The sequence below is a fragment of the Nyctereutes procyonoides genome, unplaced genomic scaffold (genome assembly GCF_905146905.1).
Source record: "Nyctereutes procyonoides isolate TBG_1078 unplaced genomic scaffold, NYPRO_anot_genome, whole genome shotgun sequence".
NCBI classification, from domain to species: domain Eukaryota; kingdom Metazoa; phylum Chordata; class Mammalia; order Carnivora; family Canidae; genus Nyctereutes; species Nyctereutes procyonoides.
Window position 1 is genome coordinate 39,820,459 of NW_026575126.1, and position 16,859 is coordinate 39,837,317.

General features: G+C 48.9%; 1 protein-coding gene across 2 annotated transcripts; it reads left to right on the top strand.

Moving 5' to 3' along the window:
• The first annotated feature begins 5,456 nt into the window (after positions 1-5,456).
• ZNF263 (zinc finger protein 263) lies at positions 5,457-12,258 on the top strand. 2 transcript variants are annotated; one of them, XM_055339548.1, is made up of 6 exons: positions 5,457-6,145; positions 6,963-7,143; positions 7,642-7,715; positions 7,992-8,118; positions 9,582-9,698; positions 10,196-12,258. In XM_055339548.1, the coding sequence occupies exons 1-6, from the start codon at positions 5,759-5,761 to the stop codon at positions 11,362-11,364; spliced, it is 2,055 nt and encodes a 684-aa protein (XP_055195523.1). In that variant the 5' UTR covers positions 5,457-5,758; the 3' UTR covers positions 11,365-12,258. The 2 variants fall into 2 exon arrangements, with proteins under 2 accessions (XP_055195523.1, XP_055195524.1); XM_055339549.1 differs by lacking the exons at positions 6,963-7,143; positions 7,642-7,715 and having other exon boundaries at positions 5,458-6,145.
• The last annotated feature ends 4,601 nt before the right edge of the window (positions 12,259-16,859 follow it).

Genomic DNA, 16,859 nt, shown 5'->3' on the forward strand with positions numbered 1-16,859 from the left:
CTTTCCTGAATGAGTTTCCTAATGTTCAATGAGTCTAATGTTGAGAGATTCTTCCAGGGTGAAATTCTCGGGGTTCCTCTCTATAGAATGGATTGATGCTCTATAAGTTCTGCTAAGTCTTGGGATTTCCAAATTGATTTTCTGAAGGTTTTTAATTTTATTTTTTAAAAATTATTTATTTATTTATTTATTTATTTATTTATTTATTTATTTATTTATGATAATCACACACACACACAGAGAGAGAGAGAGAGAGAGAGAGGCAGAGACATAGGCAGAGGGAGAAGCAGGCTCCATGCACCAGGAGCCCGACGTGGGATTCGATCCCGGGTCTCCAGGATCGCGCCCTGGGCCAAAGGCAGGCACTAAATCGCTGCGCCACGCAGGGATCCCAATTTTTTTTTTTAAACAGAACCACAGAGGGACAACCTGGGCGGCTCAGTGGTTGAGTGTCTGCCTTTGGCCCAGAGTGTGGGCCTAGAGTCCCAGGATCGAGTCTCACGTCGGGCTTCCTGCAGGGAGCCTGCCTCTCCCTCTGCCTGTGTCTCTGCCTCTCTCTGTGTGTCTCTCATGAATAAATAAATAAAATCTTTTTTTAAATTTTTATTTATTTATGATAGTCACACACACAGAGAGAGAGGCAGAGACACAGGCAGAGGGAGAAGCAGGCTCCATGCACCAGGAGCCCGACGTGGATTCGATCCCGGGTCTCCAGGATCGTGCCCTGGGCCAAAGGCAGGCGCTAAACCACTGTGCCACCCAGGGATCCCAATAAATAAAATCTTAAAATTAAAAGAACCACAGAGAGCGTTCCCCTCTAAAGTTACACTGAATGGATGCAGAGTTCTCAGGTTTTTTCTTCTTTGAAGAAGCTTCATCTCTCCTGACTTTATTATTTGAATTTTAGGTAGTTAACCTACAGTGCAATCTTGCGTTCTGGAGAAGAATTCAGTGACTCATCACTTGCCTTGCATACAACACCCAGTGCTCATCATAACAAGTGCCTCCTAGACCCACCACCCATCTGGCCCCCCTACCCATCTCCCTCCTTCAACCCTCAGTTTATTCTCTATTGTTAAGAATCACTTATGTCTTGTTTCCCCATTCTCCTTTTTTTTTTAACCTTTCCCTCCTTCCCATATGTTCATCTGTTTTCTTACTTCAATCCCACATGAGTGAGATGATACAGTATTTGTCTTTCTCTGACTTATTTCACTTAGCACTCTAACTCCAACCATGTCATTGCAAATGGCAAGAATTCATTGTTTTTGATGGCTGAATAATATTCCGTGTGTGTGTGTGTATATACACCACATCTTTTTATTTTATTTTTTAAATTTACATTAAGGAGGGCACGTGATGTGGTGAGCACTGGATGTCATACGCAAATGATGAAATACTGAACTTTACATCTGAAACTAATGATGTTCTGTATGTTGGCTAATTGAATATACCACATCTTCTTTATCCATACATCAGTTGATAGACATTTGGCCTCTCTCCATAGTCTGGTTATTGTTGAAAATACTACCATAAACATCAGGGTGCATGTGAGGGGGGAGATAAAAGTTGTATTAAACCAGAAATGGGAATGATAGAAACCCTAAGTAAAGCTTTTTACTCCAATTAAGTCTGATGTTTTCCTTCTTCCCTTGTATCCAATGAACACTGGCTCTTCTCTGTGCTCTGCTGGGAAGCTCAGGCTAGGCTTTGGTATATAAGGAAGACAGGAAACATAAGTTTGGGTCACCACTGATTGTTGCTGGATTCAGGCTGATTTCTGGAGCAGATGATCTCTCTATATACTGTTTCCTCAGTTAGGATGATTTCACCTAGAACCTCTGTCAAGCAGTATTTCAGTGTTAAAACCAAAACGATGGGAAAGCTTTTGTGCTCAATTCCAAGCTATTGTCCTCCATCCAATCTGTGGACAAAGAGTGAATTGATTCTGTGGTAAAACCAATGCACTAAATTAGTTTTACACTATCGTTTGAATGTTTCGTTAAAAGAATTACCTAAGTCAGGACTAAAATGTGATGTTAATCGTCGTAAAATTCTGACTGTGTCAAAGCTGAGAAACACTCTTATTGAGTCCAAAGAGAAGAGAGAGAGAGGTAAAAGTGGGAATTTGAGAACTGTGTCCTGGATTAATTTCAGTTAAGAGATTTTCAAATAAAAATTGATGTCTGAACTTGGTTGGTGGTGACCAGCAAATACTGTCTTTAGATGTTTCTTTTTAGCTAAAGCCTACAAGTGGATTATCTTGAAGTTCGCCATAACAACTATCTAACTGTTTCTGGCAATCCAAAGACTATAAAATCCTGTCTGGCTCAGTTTCCTGCAGTGTCCTACCACTGCTTCCCTCGCTGAGAGAGGAGTTATGGCTTGCAACCTCTTTCTGTGTCCCTTCCTGCTCCTCACCCCTGACAGAATTAACTGCTCTGCAATAAAATGTGAGATGGTAAATGGTGGCTTATCATTCTAATAGAGGAAAATGTGTAAATATTAACATTACCAAACACTATTAGCAAGTTAGTTTGGCTACTGTTAATCTAGAGGAATATTTAAATTCTAGAACATTTTATCAAAATATAGGAAATAGAGCAAAATGCCTTATTTTATATTTTCACAAGAAAGGCAACATATTTCAGATTAATACAAATAAAATATATTGAAATGAAGTGCCATTTAGAGTCAATATTTTGTTTATAATTGGATTTCAAAGCTCGGAGTAAGATCAAAGAGTAATTTCATACATGTAAAGCCAAACCCTGAGTCATAAATAGCAGGAATCTGTAGTCCAATAAAGTGGGATGAAACCACAGCTGGGAGAGTGGCAAATAGCAAAGGCTTAGGGTGACAGAAGCCTGGAGGCCAGGGTATCCTCAGGTGAGAGGCAGGGAAAGCAGCATTTCAGACTGGCAGGAGCTGCTGCTTTCTCTGCTCCCTCACCAAAGAGCACAGACCAGAGTGTCTTAACACTGTGTATTTCACCAAATACTGGTTTGAAGACTACACACAAACAACTGCCTCACTGAGTGCAAGAGGATCTATAAGACCTAGGCAAGGACTGAAACTAATCCAGGACAGAATCTAGTGACCATAAGCCAAGGCCAGGACTAATAGGGGTTCTTTATCTCAGATTCAAATTTGTTCTCTGTTATAATCATCAGGGAGCCACCGGCAAGCTGAGGACAAGAAAATATATGAAAGTAGAATCAATAATGGTCTCCAGAGGGCATACTTCCTTCTCTGAACTTTTCACCAAAGACCTAAAATAGTGGTTCTTAATCTTTTTAGTGGTTTTGAGAACTTGATAAAAGCCATGGATCTGCTTCTTAGAGCATACACATATATACCCAGTTTTGCATACAATATCAAAAGTTACAAGCTCTCCAAATCTAACTATAGTGGCCCTCCAGAACTGCCCTGGCCTGTACAGTAGCTACTAGGTGGCACTTAGCAACACCAGGTGCATTTCACCATCTCAGTAAGTTCTACTGGACAGGGCTGCTCTCTAATTTTATGGACTGTAGGTTAAGAACTCCTGCCCCATATGAGCCTCTGTAGATCTACCGGCCTATATCCTACTCTCAGTAATATGCCTGCTATTTTTTTTTCTGTCTGAATATAGATAAGCCTCAAAGAAACAAAAACGGATACAAACAGTAATTTTGAATAACGCAGAAAGTCCATCTAGCTTCAAGTCCCCATTAATAACCTAAACTTAAATAGCAGGTGATTCATTCTTTCCCATCTCAAGGTATAATGTGGTTTTGCAAACATTCCCATGTCCCACATCCTGCAATAAAAATCCAAGTGGTTTTTCTGTGAGATAGGGTGAGCCTTACTGTGCATTAGTAACAGCTAGTATGACATGGAGTTCATGCCGAGTGCCAGGTACCATCCTAGCATCCTACACGTTAGCTCATTTAATCCTCACCCAACGTTACAAGGTGGGGATAGTCTTATCCCCTCAAAAGAAATGAAAGAGCTAAAGTTTGGGGATTGGTGGGATTAAATAATTTGAGAGAACGTGGGAAATGCCAGCAAAGTGGGGTGATTCTAGGTTAGAATCTGTAGTTTCCTGGGATGCCTGGGTGGCTCAGCGGTTTAGCGCCCGCCTTCAGCCCAGGGCGTGATCTTGGAGACCCAGGAGTCGTCCCACATCGGGCTCCCTGCAGAGAGCCTGCTTCTCCCTCTGCCTAGGTCTTTGCCTCTCTCTGTGTGTGTCTCACATGAATAAATTTTAAAAAAAAGTCTGTAGTTTCCTGCAATAGTCGGAAACAAAATAGCCTTAGAGGACTCTGAGGTCTCACGTCTCGACAAGGGTTTCTGAAATGTACCTATACCTGCCTGCGTGTTCTGAGGCTGGGGCCACATATGGCCACCGCTTTTCCTCGAGAGGCACAAGAAAACCCAAAATACTCAGGACTCTTTCCACCCAGGCGTCCAAAGCCAGCCTGTCCTCACATCACCCGTTTTATTGTGGCAGCCTGAACTTGAAGACAGACTGAACAAAGCGTTAACCGTTACACGGGGATGGTCTCTGTCCTACAGGTTTGTGTGCCATGAGCGTCTAGCTGCATTGGGCAAGCGCTGAATAAAAGGTTACAGGTTGTCACGATCGACTCCTACGACGCCCCATCTCCTGAGCCCACGGGCCTGACCGTCGCTGGAGGGAAAGTTGCTGAGCCGACTCTCCGGGTTCCCTCCGTTCGCCTCTCCCAGTGAAGTTCACAGCTTTCGTCACGAGACCTAGGACCCAGGAGGGAGCCGAACACGATCCCGCCCTCGCAGGGGTGGAGACTGAGTGGCACGTCCTGGGTCCCCAGGAGCCTCAGGTACAGCCAACGGCACACAGGACTCACCGGCGCCTGCCAAGGGGCCGCGGGTGCAGGCGCCGGCGCAAGCGCGGAGCGCGCCACAGACTACATCTCCCGGCAAGCCTCGCGGCGACGTTGACCCGGGTGGGTCCGCACGCTTCCCTCCCACCCCGGCGCCGAGCGTCGGCGGAGAGGAGCCTGGCTTGCGTGCTGCTGAGGCCGTCGGGTCTCCGGCGCCCTCTCCTGCACACCCGAGTAACCAGAGCGAGGGGGAACTGCTCTTAAGTCCCTTATGACCGGGACAGTAGTTCTCAAACTTCTGTCTGGTGGAAGAGCTTGTAAACAGTTCAGATTGCCGGGCTCCACCCGACACTGACGCGCTGGATTTCAAGTGGCTCGGGAATTTTCACTTCATTATGTTTTCTGGGAATTCTGATCCGGTTGCCCACTGGCCACGCCCTCCTCAGGCTAGTTTTCCACTAAACTTAACCGGCCCCGCCTCTCGTCTCCAATTGGCCCGTCGCTTGTCCCGCCCCTGCAGTGAAATCTTCCCTTGTGATTGGTCGGCGGTGAGGCTGACCCAACGGACGCGAGAGTTCGCGGATCGTGACCCGGAAGTTGGTCCCGAGGTTGCGCCGTTGGCTGCGGCCGCCTGACGCGCGTTGGGACTTCCGGCGTGAAGCCGAGCGCCTAGTCTTGCCTGAGACCGCGAAGAGGTTGAAAGCGCGGCGTTGTGGTCCTACGTGGTGAGGTCCTGCTGGTGACGGGACAGGCGGCTGGCGCGGCGGCGCCCGTGGTCGACTGAGGCCAAGGCCCCGGAGCCGGCTGTGCCCGGGCTGGGCCCCTCGGCCTGGACTTGCAGTCGCGGGGTCTGGGGCCTTCCCTGGCGGGCGCAGCTGATTTCGGGGCCAAAGCGCACCCGGGGCCTTGCGATGGCGTCCGGCCCGGGCCCCCAAGACCGGGAAGGGCTCCTGATAGTGAAACTAGAGGAGGACTGCGCCTGGAGCCAGGAGCTGCCCCCATCGGATCCAGGGCCCAGTCCTGAGGCCTCCCACTTGCGTTTTAGACGGTTCCGCTTCCAAGAGGCCGCTGGGCCCCGGGAAGCCCTCAGCCGGCTCCAGGAGCTTTGCCACGAGTGGCTGCGGCCTGAGATGCGTACCAAGGAGCAAATCCTGGAGCTGCTGGTATTGGAGCAGTTCCTGACCATCCTGCCCCAGGAGATCCAGAGCAGGGTGCAGGAGCTGCATCCGGAGAGCGGCGAGGAAGCAGTGACCCTTGTGGAGGACATGCAGAGAGAGCTTGGGAGACTGAGACTACAGGTGAGACAAAGAGCTGTCTTTTTCTGCGGTTTGGTCCCGAGGACTAGGACATGGCGGCCCTGTTCTCCATACCTTTACTTGGTCCCTCGAGTAGATTTTCTGTGAGCAAGAAGTGTTTTCATAGTTTGGTCAGGAAGATGCATTTTCCAGGTTTTCCCCGGAAGGACAGAGTGAGCTGTGAAGAATGCCCTATTTCCACATGGAGGCAGGGGTTTTGCCTTAGTGTGACCCCCAGAGTTAATTTGCAGGATTCAGATCCTTATTCTGCTTCTTAAAAGCTTTGTGACTTTGGGCAAGTTAGTTAATCTCTTTGAGCTTCAGATTTGCCATCAGTAAGGTGAGAATGATAAAATACCTTTCTAGGTTTGTAGGGAGAGCATCATGTAGTTTTGATCACACCATTGGCTCTTAGTGCTTAATGGCTGTTAGGTGCGGCAACCTCGTCTCCCCTGCAGAGTTAGGTCAGGATACTAGTGAATTTAGAAAAACAGTTTGGCAGTGAGGCTCTGCGGGCACTCGCCCACAGGATCACCAAAATTCTGGAGGAATGGAAGCATTAGAGTGGGGGAAGGCAAGAGGAAGTCAGGTGTGTCAGAGAGGTGTGCAGGAAAGGTTTGCCCTGGGAGTGGAAGCCCTCGCTGCCTTTTTTTCCCCCACATATAGGATCAGGAAAGCTTTTACTGTAAACTATCCTTCTCTTTTGCTGGATCCAAAAGGATTGACTGGTTTTCTGTCGAAGGTTTGCCCTCAATTCTGTACTAATTTCCCTTGCTGTCGGGCCCTGTTGTGATGATGAGTGATGTGGGTTGGTTCCCAGGTCACAAACCATAGGCGGGGAACAGAAGTGCTTTTGGAGGAGCCTTTGCCTCTGGAAACAGCACGAGAGTCACCGAGCTTCAAGTTGGAGCCAATGGAGACTGAGCGAAGCCCTGGCCCCAGGCTGCAGGAGCTGCTAGGCCCCAGCCCCAAAAGGGACCCCCAGGCTGTAAAGGAGAGGGGTGAGGAACAGTTATCTGGGCTGGTGGGAGGGAGGAGGGGCTTTGGGGTTGTCCCGTGACACCAGCAAGTGGAGTTCGGTCACCTAGGTGAGGGAATTTCATATCTTAGGGTTCCAAGATGTGGAGTGAAGGACCTCAAAGTGGTGGATTGGGTTCTTTTGGGGATGGGAGGAGGGTGGGGGGTTTGTAAGTAAGCCCTTCTGTATGCTGAACACAGACATTTACAGCTTTGAATGATTGGGGGCTTGAATGCTGCAGGCCAGCAGGGAAGTTGACTGGTGATCATGTCCGTCCTGTCTGCCCACCCCCACCCCTCACCCCCCACCTTCACACTCTGCCATTTTGGATATTGTTTTATTATGCTTATGTTGCCTTCTTTTGTGCATTATTCAGTCCTCAGCAGAGACTGGGGGTTGGGGAATGGATACCATGTTATAATAATCCTTGGGTTCCCAAGAATTACAAATGCCATTCTCATCATGATTTCTGTCACTTCAGCATTGTCTGCTCCCTGGCTTTCTCTCTTTCCTGCTGAAGGAAACATGGAAGACAAGGAGATGACTGGGCCCCAGGTGATGTGGAAGTTTCCGTTGTCTCCCCCAGCACCTCCTCTGCAGTTGCTCTTAATGGGGGATGGGGTCTTTTTGCCTCTCAGAGAGGATCCTTTCTCCCTCACCATGTGCAGCCTCCCCCCCTTCTTTATTTCCTCCACACCTCACTTGTGGGCCTGGCACCCTTCTTCCCCATGAAATGTATCCTTGGCCCCCTGGGTTTTGCCTCCATAACTCATGACTGCTTGAATTGTTCTTGGTGCCTCAGGGGCTAAAGGAGATCTTGTGCTGTTTCAGTTGCCTGAGAGCTTAGAGGACGTGGCTATGTACATCTCCCAGGAGGAGTGGGGGCATCAGGATCCTAGTAAGAGGGCCCTCTCCAGGGACACGGTGCAGGAGAGTTATGAGAATGTGGACTCACTGGGTAAGGACTTCTTTTCCAGGGATGAAGACTGAGCTGCTTCTGACCAGGGACCTGTCCGTTAGTCACTCACCTCCAGGACATAAGTTCTGAGTTTCGCCAGAAGACCTCCCTTTTTCTAAAGCACACTGGATGAAGATCAGTTAAACATTTGGCCGATGGCACAGTTGGCACGCTTATGACCCCCAGCTGCCAGAACTGAAGGCAGGGAGTCTGAGCTTTCATAGACTTCCCAGGGCAGAACAAATCAATTCCACTGACAGCCTACCCCACCCTTGCATCATATACACCCAGTTCTTGATGCCCTGCAACTGTGAGATGCTTATTCCTCTGACCTCACTTGTACTTTCTATGCTTCACTAGTATTTCTAGGCCCTTCCCCAGCTTTCAGGAGGCACTGGCATCAACATTCCATCCTAACAGTTATCCCAGCCCTTAAAAATTCGGGAACGGGGGAGGCCTTTTGGAAATTTGAAAATGATACATGTGTGTAAAACAGGATCAATAAATTAAGATGCATCTATGAGTTAGACTATTATGCAGAGATTCAAAATGAGGCTTATAAAACATGGCAAAAGGCTAATAGTTGGATCTAAGTGAAGAGTGTACAGGTATTGTAGAATTCCTTCAACTTTGGATATGGGAAAATTCTTATAATAAAAAGTTGTAGGAAGTCTTAAAAACGTAAAACAATTCTGTGTATGTTACCATTATAGCTGTATTGATACATGGTAGGAAAGAGTCACATGCACTTTGTTTTCACACATCAAGTGTTTGTAAAGAGAGGCACAGCTGTCGGCTCACTTGCGCTAATTCTGCATGGGGTCACCACCAGGTTTGGTTCCCTTCAGTGGGCCATGGTTTGGTGCCCTAATTTGAGCATAGCTTTCAGTGAGTGCTGTATAGGAAGAGAAATTTGGATCACAAATTTTTAGAACTAAGCCATTTAAAGTCCATGTTTGCTGGGATTAGAGTGAAGTTTTAGTTTTAGCATAGCAGAGGAATGATACTCTTGGGTTTTAACCTCAGGGTCCTCTCAGAGCCCTAGATTTCTTTCTGATTGTTCATCATATTATGTTTTCTCCTGGAGTTGTCTAGTGGAACTTAGTTCTAGTTTATATTTATCTGTGACGGTCAAGGCTTTATGATATTAAACTAATTCCTCAAGACCTGATCATTCTAATCACGTTTGTTTGGTTTAGTTACAAAAGTATACATTCTTGTTGGAGAAGATCCCAAGTACTACAAAAATGTAAAAGGAAAAAGCCATAGTTTCCCTACTCCAGTTTCTTTCTCTGGAGGTAACCACTGAGAACAGTTGGGTATATGTTCAAAGAATTGCCATCAGATTTATTGCACCTTCTGTGAATATGTTCACTCAGTGCAGGGAACAAGATTAACTGTGTTTCTTCTGCCTGGTAGAGGAAAGTGGTGACATAGAAATTTCTTTCTTTCATTGTGAACAGAGTCTCAGGTTCCTAGGCAAGAGGCCCTGAGCACCCACGTGGAACGAGGAGGAAAGCTGTGGGATCCGAGTCTTCAGACTTGCAAGGAGGGCTTGAGTCCCAGAAGCCCAGCTCCAGGTAAGGAGTGATGATGAGCAATCTGCCCAGCTAGCCTTGTGTTATTGGGAGGGAGGCATCTGAGGATTTGGCTGTAGAGTTAGTCCATCGCTGCTGCCAGGAAGATACATTGCTTCCTGTATCTCCATTGCCCACTTGCACCCCTGGGTGCAGAATATAAATATATATATATATAATATAATATAACCCCCGGGGCCCACCCTAGTCCCAGCTCTGCTCCATCCCACCCATTTCCACAGGGCAGCATCCAGACCCTCAGTTGCAGAGGGAGTTGGGGGCCTGTATGAAGGAATTCAGGACTGGTCTGAGCGAGCACTGGTTCCTGAGCAATGGCCACACCCCTTTTCCTCTCCAGAGTGCTCTACCTACATAGGGAAAATGGGAAACTAGAACTAGCCCTTCTGGCCTTTTGATCTACAGGGAGTAGCAGATAGGTGGGATTTCCTTTTCTGTGGCGTAGGAATAACATAGGGGTTTGATTTCTCTTGCTCTGCCAGGAGAAGAAAAGTTTGAGAACCAGGAAGAAGGTGCTCAGTCCGTTTCCCCTGAGAGCGTCCGCCCACAGGCACTGCTGCCAGGCCAGGCCAGAGGGGAGGTACCCTGGAGTCCTGAGCAGGGAAGGCCTCAGGACAGGGCAGACGGGCACTGGGAGCCTCCCCCAGAGGAAGGGATGGAGCCGTCCTTAGTAGGGGCCACAAGTTGCAGAGAACCGGGGCGACCAAAGGATTTGCAGCCGAAGAAGCTCCACTTGTGTCCCTTGTGTGGCAAAAATTTCTCTAACAATTCGAACCTAATTAGGCACCAGAGAATACACGCAGCAGAGAGACTGTGTATGGGTGTGGAGTGTGGCGAAATCTTTGGTGGGAACCCACACTTTCTGTCACTACATAGAGCACACTTGGGAGAGGAGGCCCATAAGTGCCTGGAATGTGGAAAGAGCTTCAGTCAGAATACCCACCTGACTCGCCATCAGCGCACCCACACGGGGGAGAAACCCTATCAATGTAACATATGTGGAAAAAGCTTCTCTTGCAACTCAAACCTTCACAGGCACCAGAGGACCCACACAGGTGAAAAGCCCTACAAGTGCCCTGAGTGTGGGGAGATCTTTGCTCATAGTTCCAATCTCCTTAGACACCAAAGGATTCACACAGGAGAGCGACCTTATAAGTGTGCCGAGTGTGGGAAAAGTTTCTCTCGCAGTTCACACCTCGTCATACACGAAAGAACTCATGAGAAAGAGAGGCTCTACCCCTTCTCTGAGTGTGGGGAAGCAGTGAGTGACAGCACTCTCTTTCTTACAAATCATGGAACCCACAAGGCAGAGAAAAAACTCTTTGAATGTTTGACTTGTGGGAAAAGCTTCCGGCAGGGCATGCACCTCACCAGACATCAGAGAACGCACACAGGGGAGAAACCATATAAGTGTAACCTTTGCGGGGAAAACTTCTCTCATAGATCAAACTTAATCAGGCACCAGAGAATTCACACGGGAGAGAAACCCTATACCTGTCATGAGTGTGGAGACAGTTTTTCTCACAGCTCCAATCGGATTCGTCATCTGAGAACCCATACGGGAGAGAGACCTTATAAATGTTCTGAATGTGGAGAGAGTTTTTCTCGGAGTTCCCGCCTTATGAGTCACCAAAGAACTCACACGGGATAGAAAACAATGGGATTTCTCTTTGGCCCAGATAAAGCGGCACACTATGAGGGTCGTCCTGTTAAGAGCTGGTGTTCTCTGCCCAGCCCACCAAATGATCTGTTTTTAAAATAATAACTATAAAAATGAACAAGATGGGGGTTATGATAAGGGAGGGGCAGGGGCAGCAAAGGATGAGTATAGAACTAAGACGGAACTCTGGCTGAACTATTGAGGGTGGCAAGTGTTTGAGGTGATGTGCTCAGGGCGGAGTTCTCTGTGAAGTGTCTTGTCCCGGGTACGTGTACTCCCCTCTGTCTGTTCAGCCAGGTTGTGATTTGGATGCCTTACTGTGTCCATTGTTTGTTCCAACGACTCTGGGAATCCGTGTGGCTTTCTGTTACTGCTTCCTCACTTGGAATGTTCAGCAGGAGCATTTGGACTCCTGAGGCCCTTGTGACCAAAGAAGGGCATAGTATTCTGGGTAACCAGCTCATGGCAGCAGAAGACTGGTGAGTTGCACCTCCCTTGAAAGCCCTGGCTGGGAGTCCAGGGCAGTCCAGGGCAGCCACCACAGCGCCTCTCTGACAGAAGGGCCTGTGTACAGGCCAGGCAAAGTAAACATCACCTTAGACAAAGAGGAACCAGAGACCCGAGGGAAACAGTAAGGTGGAGTTTGCAGTTCAGCCCAAGTATTGGCAGAGGAAACCAGATTCTGAATTCATTTTCCCTTGCAGAGATTAAGACTCCCCCACTTCTGTCCAAGAAAGAAACAGAGCCTGGGGTCTCCAGAGGGTTCCGTGAAAGGCAGGGTTCCCTGGGAGGCTTTGCAAATGCGGATCGGATCCTGGGGAAATTGGGATTCATGCCTTTCCTTGTTGAAAATATGTTTGGATGGTAATAAATATCTTCAGGAGACATGAAAGTGTGCGACTCTTCATTAAGGACCTTTTGTTTTGGCCTTCAGTGTTGATTTGTCTCCGTCTGCTTTGGATAGAGGACCGCCTTTTTCTGTGGTTCGTCAAAGAAGGTTTGGATGAGGTCGGCTGAGTAGTCTCCAGGCTGAGACTGCTTCGAGGTAAGGAAGGGTCAAGCCCAGTCGCTGCTTAGGTCATGTTGTCCTGAGGGTCTCCAGGAGGCTTCTTTCCTTGCGGTGGTGGACAGCAGTAAGAATGTCTTGATTTTTTTATTTTTATTTTTATTTTTTTTTAGAATGTTCACTTGTCACAAAGCTGAAGGAAAATCTGACTTAAAAGACAGGACGTGATTGATTTATTGCCTGTTAGTGGAGGAAAAATAATGGGGAGGGCAAATTTTTTTTTTTTTAAGATTTATTTATTTATTCATGAGAGAGGCAGAGACACAGGCCGAGGGAGAAGCAGGCTCCTCGCAGGGAGCCGGTCATGGGACTCGATCCCACATCCCGGGGTCATGACCTGAACCGCTGAGCCACCCACGCATCCCTATGAGTAGGAAATTCTGATGCCAGGAAAACCTCTTAGGATTTGGCCCTGGAGGAAGATAGCTAACTGCTCTGAGGGAGAAAAAGATGGAACATTACTTGGCAACTGGCTAGCAAATACACCAATTTTAAGTGAGAGAAACCACCTGTATACACCCCTCATCCCCATTTCCTTATCAGTCTTCTCTCAGCCCTGCCTCAGTATAGTATGAGTTTGTCCTTGGTTTTCTGAGCCAATTTTTAAAAATCTTAGTTTCTTATTTTTCTTCCTTTGTGCACAAGGTGGCAGAGGTAGTACAGGGTTTGAGGAGAAAGGGAGAGGAGGAAGATTTGAGAGGGGGATTTAGGATCATTAGGACAGGGCTGGTAAGGCTGCTGAAGCCATGAAATGTGTGGGTAACATTAAGCTGATGTTACTGAGCACTCTTTTGGGTTAAGATGGCACCTTCAGGGAACTGTAAGTCTCCTGAGAATGGAAGGCACCCCTCCCCCACAGTGTCACTCCTGCAGATCTGATGCTGGTCCAACCGCTGTTGATTCTACTCGGAGCACTGCAGCGTCAGGCTAGAGCAATGAGTGCCCCCAGGAATTCACTCCCTGCACCTAAGAGGCTTTCCGATAGGAAGCCCCCCAGCCCCTTGTCTAGCTCCCCTTCTAGCAAATTCACAAGCAAAGCTGTTCTTGGCTGTCTTAATGAGATGATTTCACACAATATTCCATGTGAAACATTGACCTCAGCGCCTGGCACATAGAAAATACTCATCTATTTGTGTTATATGCGGGCGGTTAATACTGGTAAGACTGCCTTTCTTCTAAGCACTTGCCACTGATGCCAATGTGAGACCACACTAGCAGAAATTTTAGGGAGCAATCTGTTCCAGGAAGGATTGAGGATTTCCTTTTTTATCTTTTTTATTATTATTATTTTTTAATTTTTATTTATTTATGATAGTCACATAGAGAGAGAGAGAGAGGCAGAGACACAGGCAGAGGGAGAAGCAGGCTCCATGCACCAGGAGCCCCATGTGGGATTCGATCCTGGGTCTCCAGGATTGCGCCCTGGGCCAGAGGCAGGCGCTAAACCGCTGCGCCACCCAGGGATCCCTTTTATCTTTTTTAAAGATTTTATTTATTCATGAGAGAGACAGATAGAGGCAGGCTCCATGCAGGGAGCCCAATGCACAATTCCATCCCAGGACTCCAGGATCACGCCCTGGGCCGAAGGGAGACGCTTAACCACTGAGCCACCCAGGGATCCCAGGATTGAGGATTTCTTCCTTGTCCTATCAAAGAGCAGGTTGGAGGTCTTTACTGCAGGCTCTCATGAAGTCACTGCAAGGGATGGCCAAGTGTGTGCCTTTTACATTTCTATTTTAACGTTGCACACAACGCTTTTTAGGTTTATACTTTTACCCGCTGGTCCTTGAAAAAGAAACTGGAAGTCTCCAACTGGCTTTTATGTCAATGGGAGACTGACACTAGGGCAATAAAGACCCTTGCCCCCTCAGCCCAAACTGCTACGGAGGACACCTGGGTGACATGGACTGTCCCTGGAGAAATGGTAATACCGAAGACCAGTGGAAGGACTCCTGGGTGGAGAATTACCACATTTAAACACTGAAAAAACCTGGCTGGCAGAGGCAGATTAAGAGCAGCAGGCCAGACATCACTGAGGACAAACCTTGTAAGGCCAGAGACTGGAAAAATTAGTACTAAACTTTTGTTCTTCAGAAAAACGCATCAGAAATTTTAATTACAGTAAGAAACATTTATGGATCTTGAAATCATCTGAAATTCCAGGTTTTGCAGCCCCAGCCGTTTTAAGAATATACTGTTTGAATTACACTGTCAACTGGTAGAATTTTGCAAAATCACCACTGCTTTAAGACTTGTAATTTTTTTTTAAACATTTCACAAACATTTGAAACAACTAAGTCATTAAAAAGTTCTTAATGTGTTAAGGGAAACTAGCAAATTTATTAGTACAGGGAGATCAACTTCTTTGGGTGTCAGCAGCTCAAAAATAGTTAAGATTAATTAAAGCAAAAGTGTGTTTATTAGAAAAAATAGAAGTGCGTTTGTCCTTTTAGCCTTCAATCCAGCTTGCAAACGCTTCTGATTAAAATCGGACTTCCATTTCAGTTGAAAGGGAGACTCAATTTCTGATGAAGTGATTTTTTACTGTGTGCGCCTTCACGTAGCAGGTAGGGGGGCAGTGGGAACGGTCTAGGTGAATTCAACAATGACAAAATGGTTGATTAAAAATCGTTCAGACCAGCGACATTTGGACACATCTTCCAGTTAACATTCTCAGTTTCCAGAAGTTCTAGGCAGACATCAATGGTGACACGCCAGGTTCCAGACCTCCAGGGAGGTGGTCAGATTGCCACAGGCAAAGGGTAGGGAAAGAAAACCGGTTTCTCTCTTAAACCCAGGGCTGTGTTTGGCCATAATGCGGAGGGGTGTTGGCCTCCGTACCCCCACTTGCCCTCAAGGCAGGAAAGCGGCCTAGAGCCCGGGTGCGAGTCCCTACCCCGAGGGTGAAGCTGCTGGAGGGGAGGGCCCGGGCTTCTCCGAGGAGCTCTAGTCCTGAAAAGATGAGGTGAGCTCTGTCCCGGCGGCCCGCCCGCGCTCCTGCCCCGCGAGGACGGCTCCCGCGCGGCCCCGGGAGGAGCACGAGCTGACGGGGGCGGGGCGCTCGGCGGTCACGTCCCCACTAACCTACCCCGACTGCGCCCGGCCTCGGGGCCCCGGGACCACGGGACGACGGGACCACACCCGGAGACCGCGCGCCGCCTCCCCAGCCCCGCCTCTAGCCCGCCCCCGGAGCTCGGTGCCGGCGCCCGCCCCGCGCCCCGCCCCCTCTCCCGCCTCAGCCGCTCTGCCCGGCGCCTGACCCTGCGGCTGCGCGCTCCCCTCGGGCCGCTCCCCGCCCGCAGTCGCCCCGTCCTGGCCGCTCTAGCCCGCCCTGGCGGGAGCTCTATGACAGCGCCGGGGGCGGGGGGCCGCGTCTCCCCGAGGGCCCGTCCCACCCTCTCCCCGCTCCCGCCGCTCGGGCTCGCGGGGCCGGCGCTGCCCACGGGTCTCGGGCTTTCCGCTCCCCCTCCCCAGCCGGCGCGGAGGGCGCCGTCGCACTCCCCGGAACTCCTCTCGGTTGTGCGCCTCCCTGGGCCCGGCGGCGGGCCCCGCTCTCTCGGCCCAGCAAGGGGCGAGCGCAGCCCGGGTGGTGCGGCCGCCGGGACGCCACGGAGGGGGCTAACCCGATTCGATCCGGACGCCCGGGCTACGGGGTGAGAAAGGACGGGGGGGAGGGCAAGCGAGGAGACTGAGGCAGTTGTCCAGGCAGGGGTGATGGCAGCCCGGACCAGGACACGAACAGCGGGGACGGAGAAGTGGGCACGAAGGGTAAGCCATTTAGGACGGAGAACCGACTGAACCTTACGAGGGCCCAGACGGAAGTCTGAAATCCTGGGACGGTCTGGGACGAAAATTTGGCCCGGACTTGTCTTTCCTGCTCTTCTTTGCCAGTGGCCACTACGGCAGACATCCCGGGACGTTGCAGCTTCCCAAGAAGGCGCACTCCCGCATGCGGAGCCCGAGCTCTTTGCCCAGATTGCCCTTCCATTGCCCGCCCTAAACTTTAAAGCCCAGTTTAGAAGTCACTTCTGACCGCCTTACACTTCACCCGCTACCCAAACACTCCCGAACCCTCTACTCATCTAGCACTTACACATTGAACAGTGGTTTGTTCCTGTCGTTTTCTAATTTAGGTCTAAATGCCTAACATTGGGGCTCAGTACCTAGCACGGAAAAGCAACGGGAAGCTTCCAGAATCAGTGAATACTTACCAAAAGAATGTGACTGCCGGTCATTTACGCTGGAAATGTACTACCCATGGGGGGTGGGGGGGTGCATTTGATGCAGTGACAAATTAAAAACTGTCCAGTAAGCTCATCTCACATTCCCATCCATGTCTTCCACAATCCATTCTACCCTAGACTTGAAACATATGCTAACACTTTATTAATGCCAAGACCTAAAGCATGTTAAGATAATA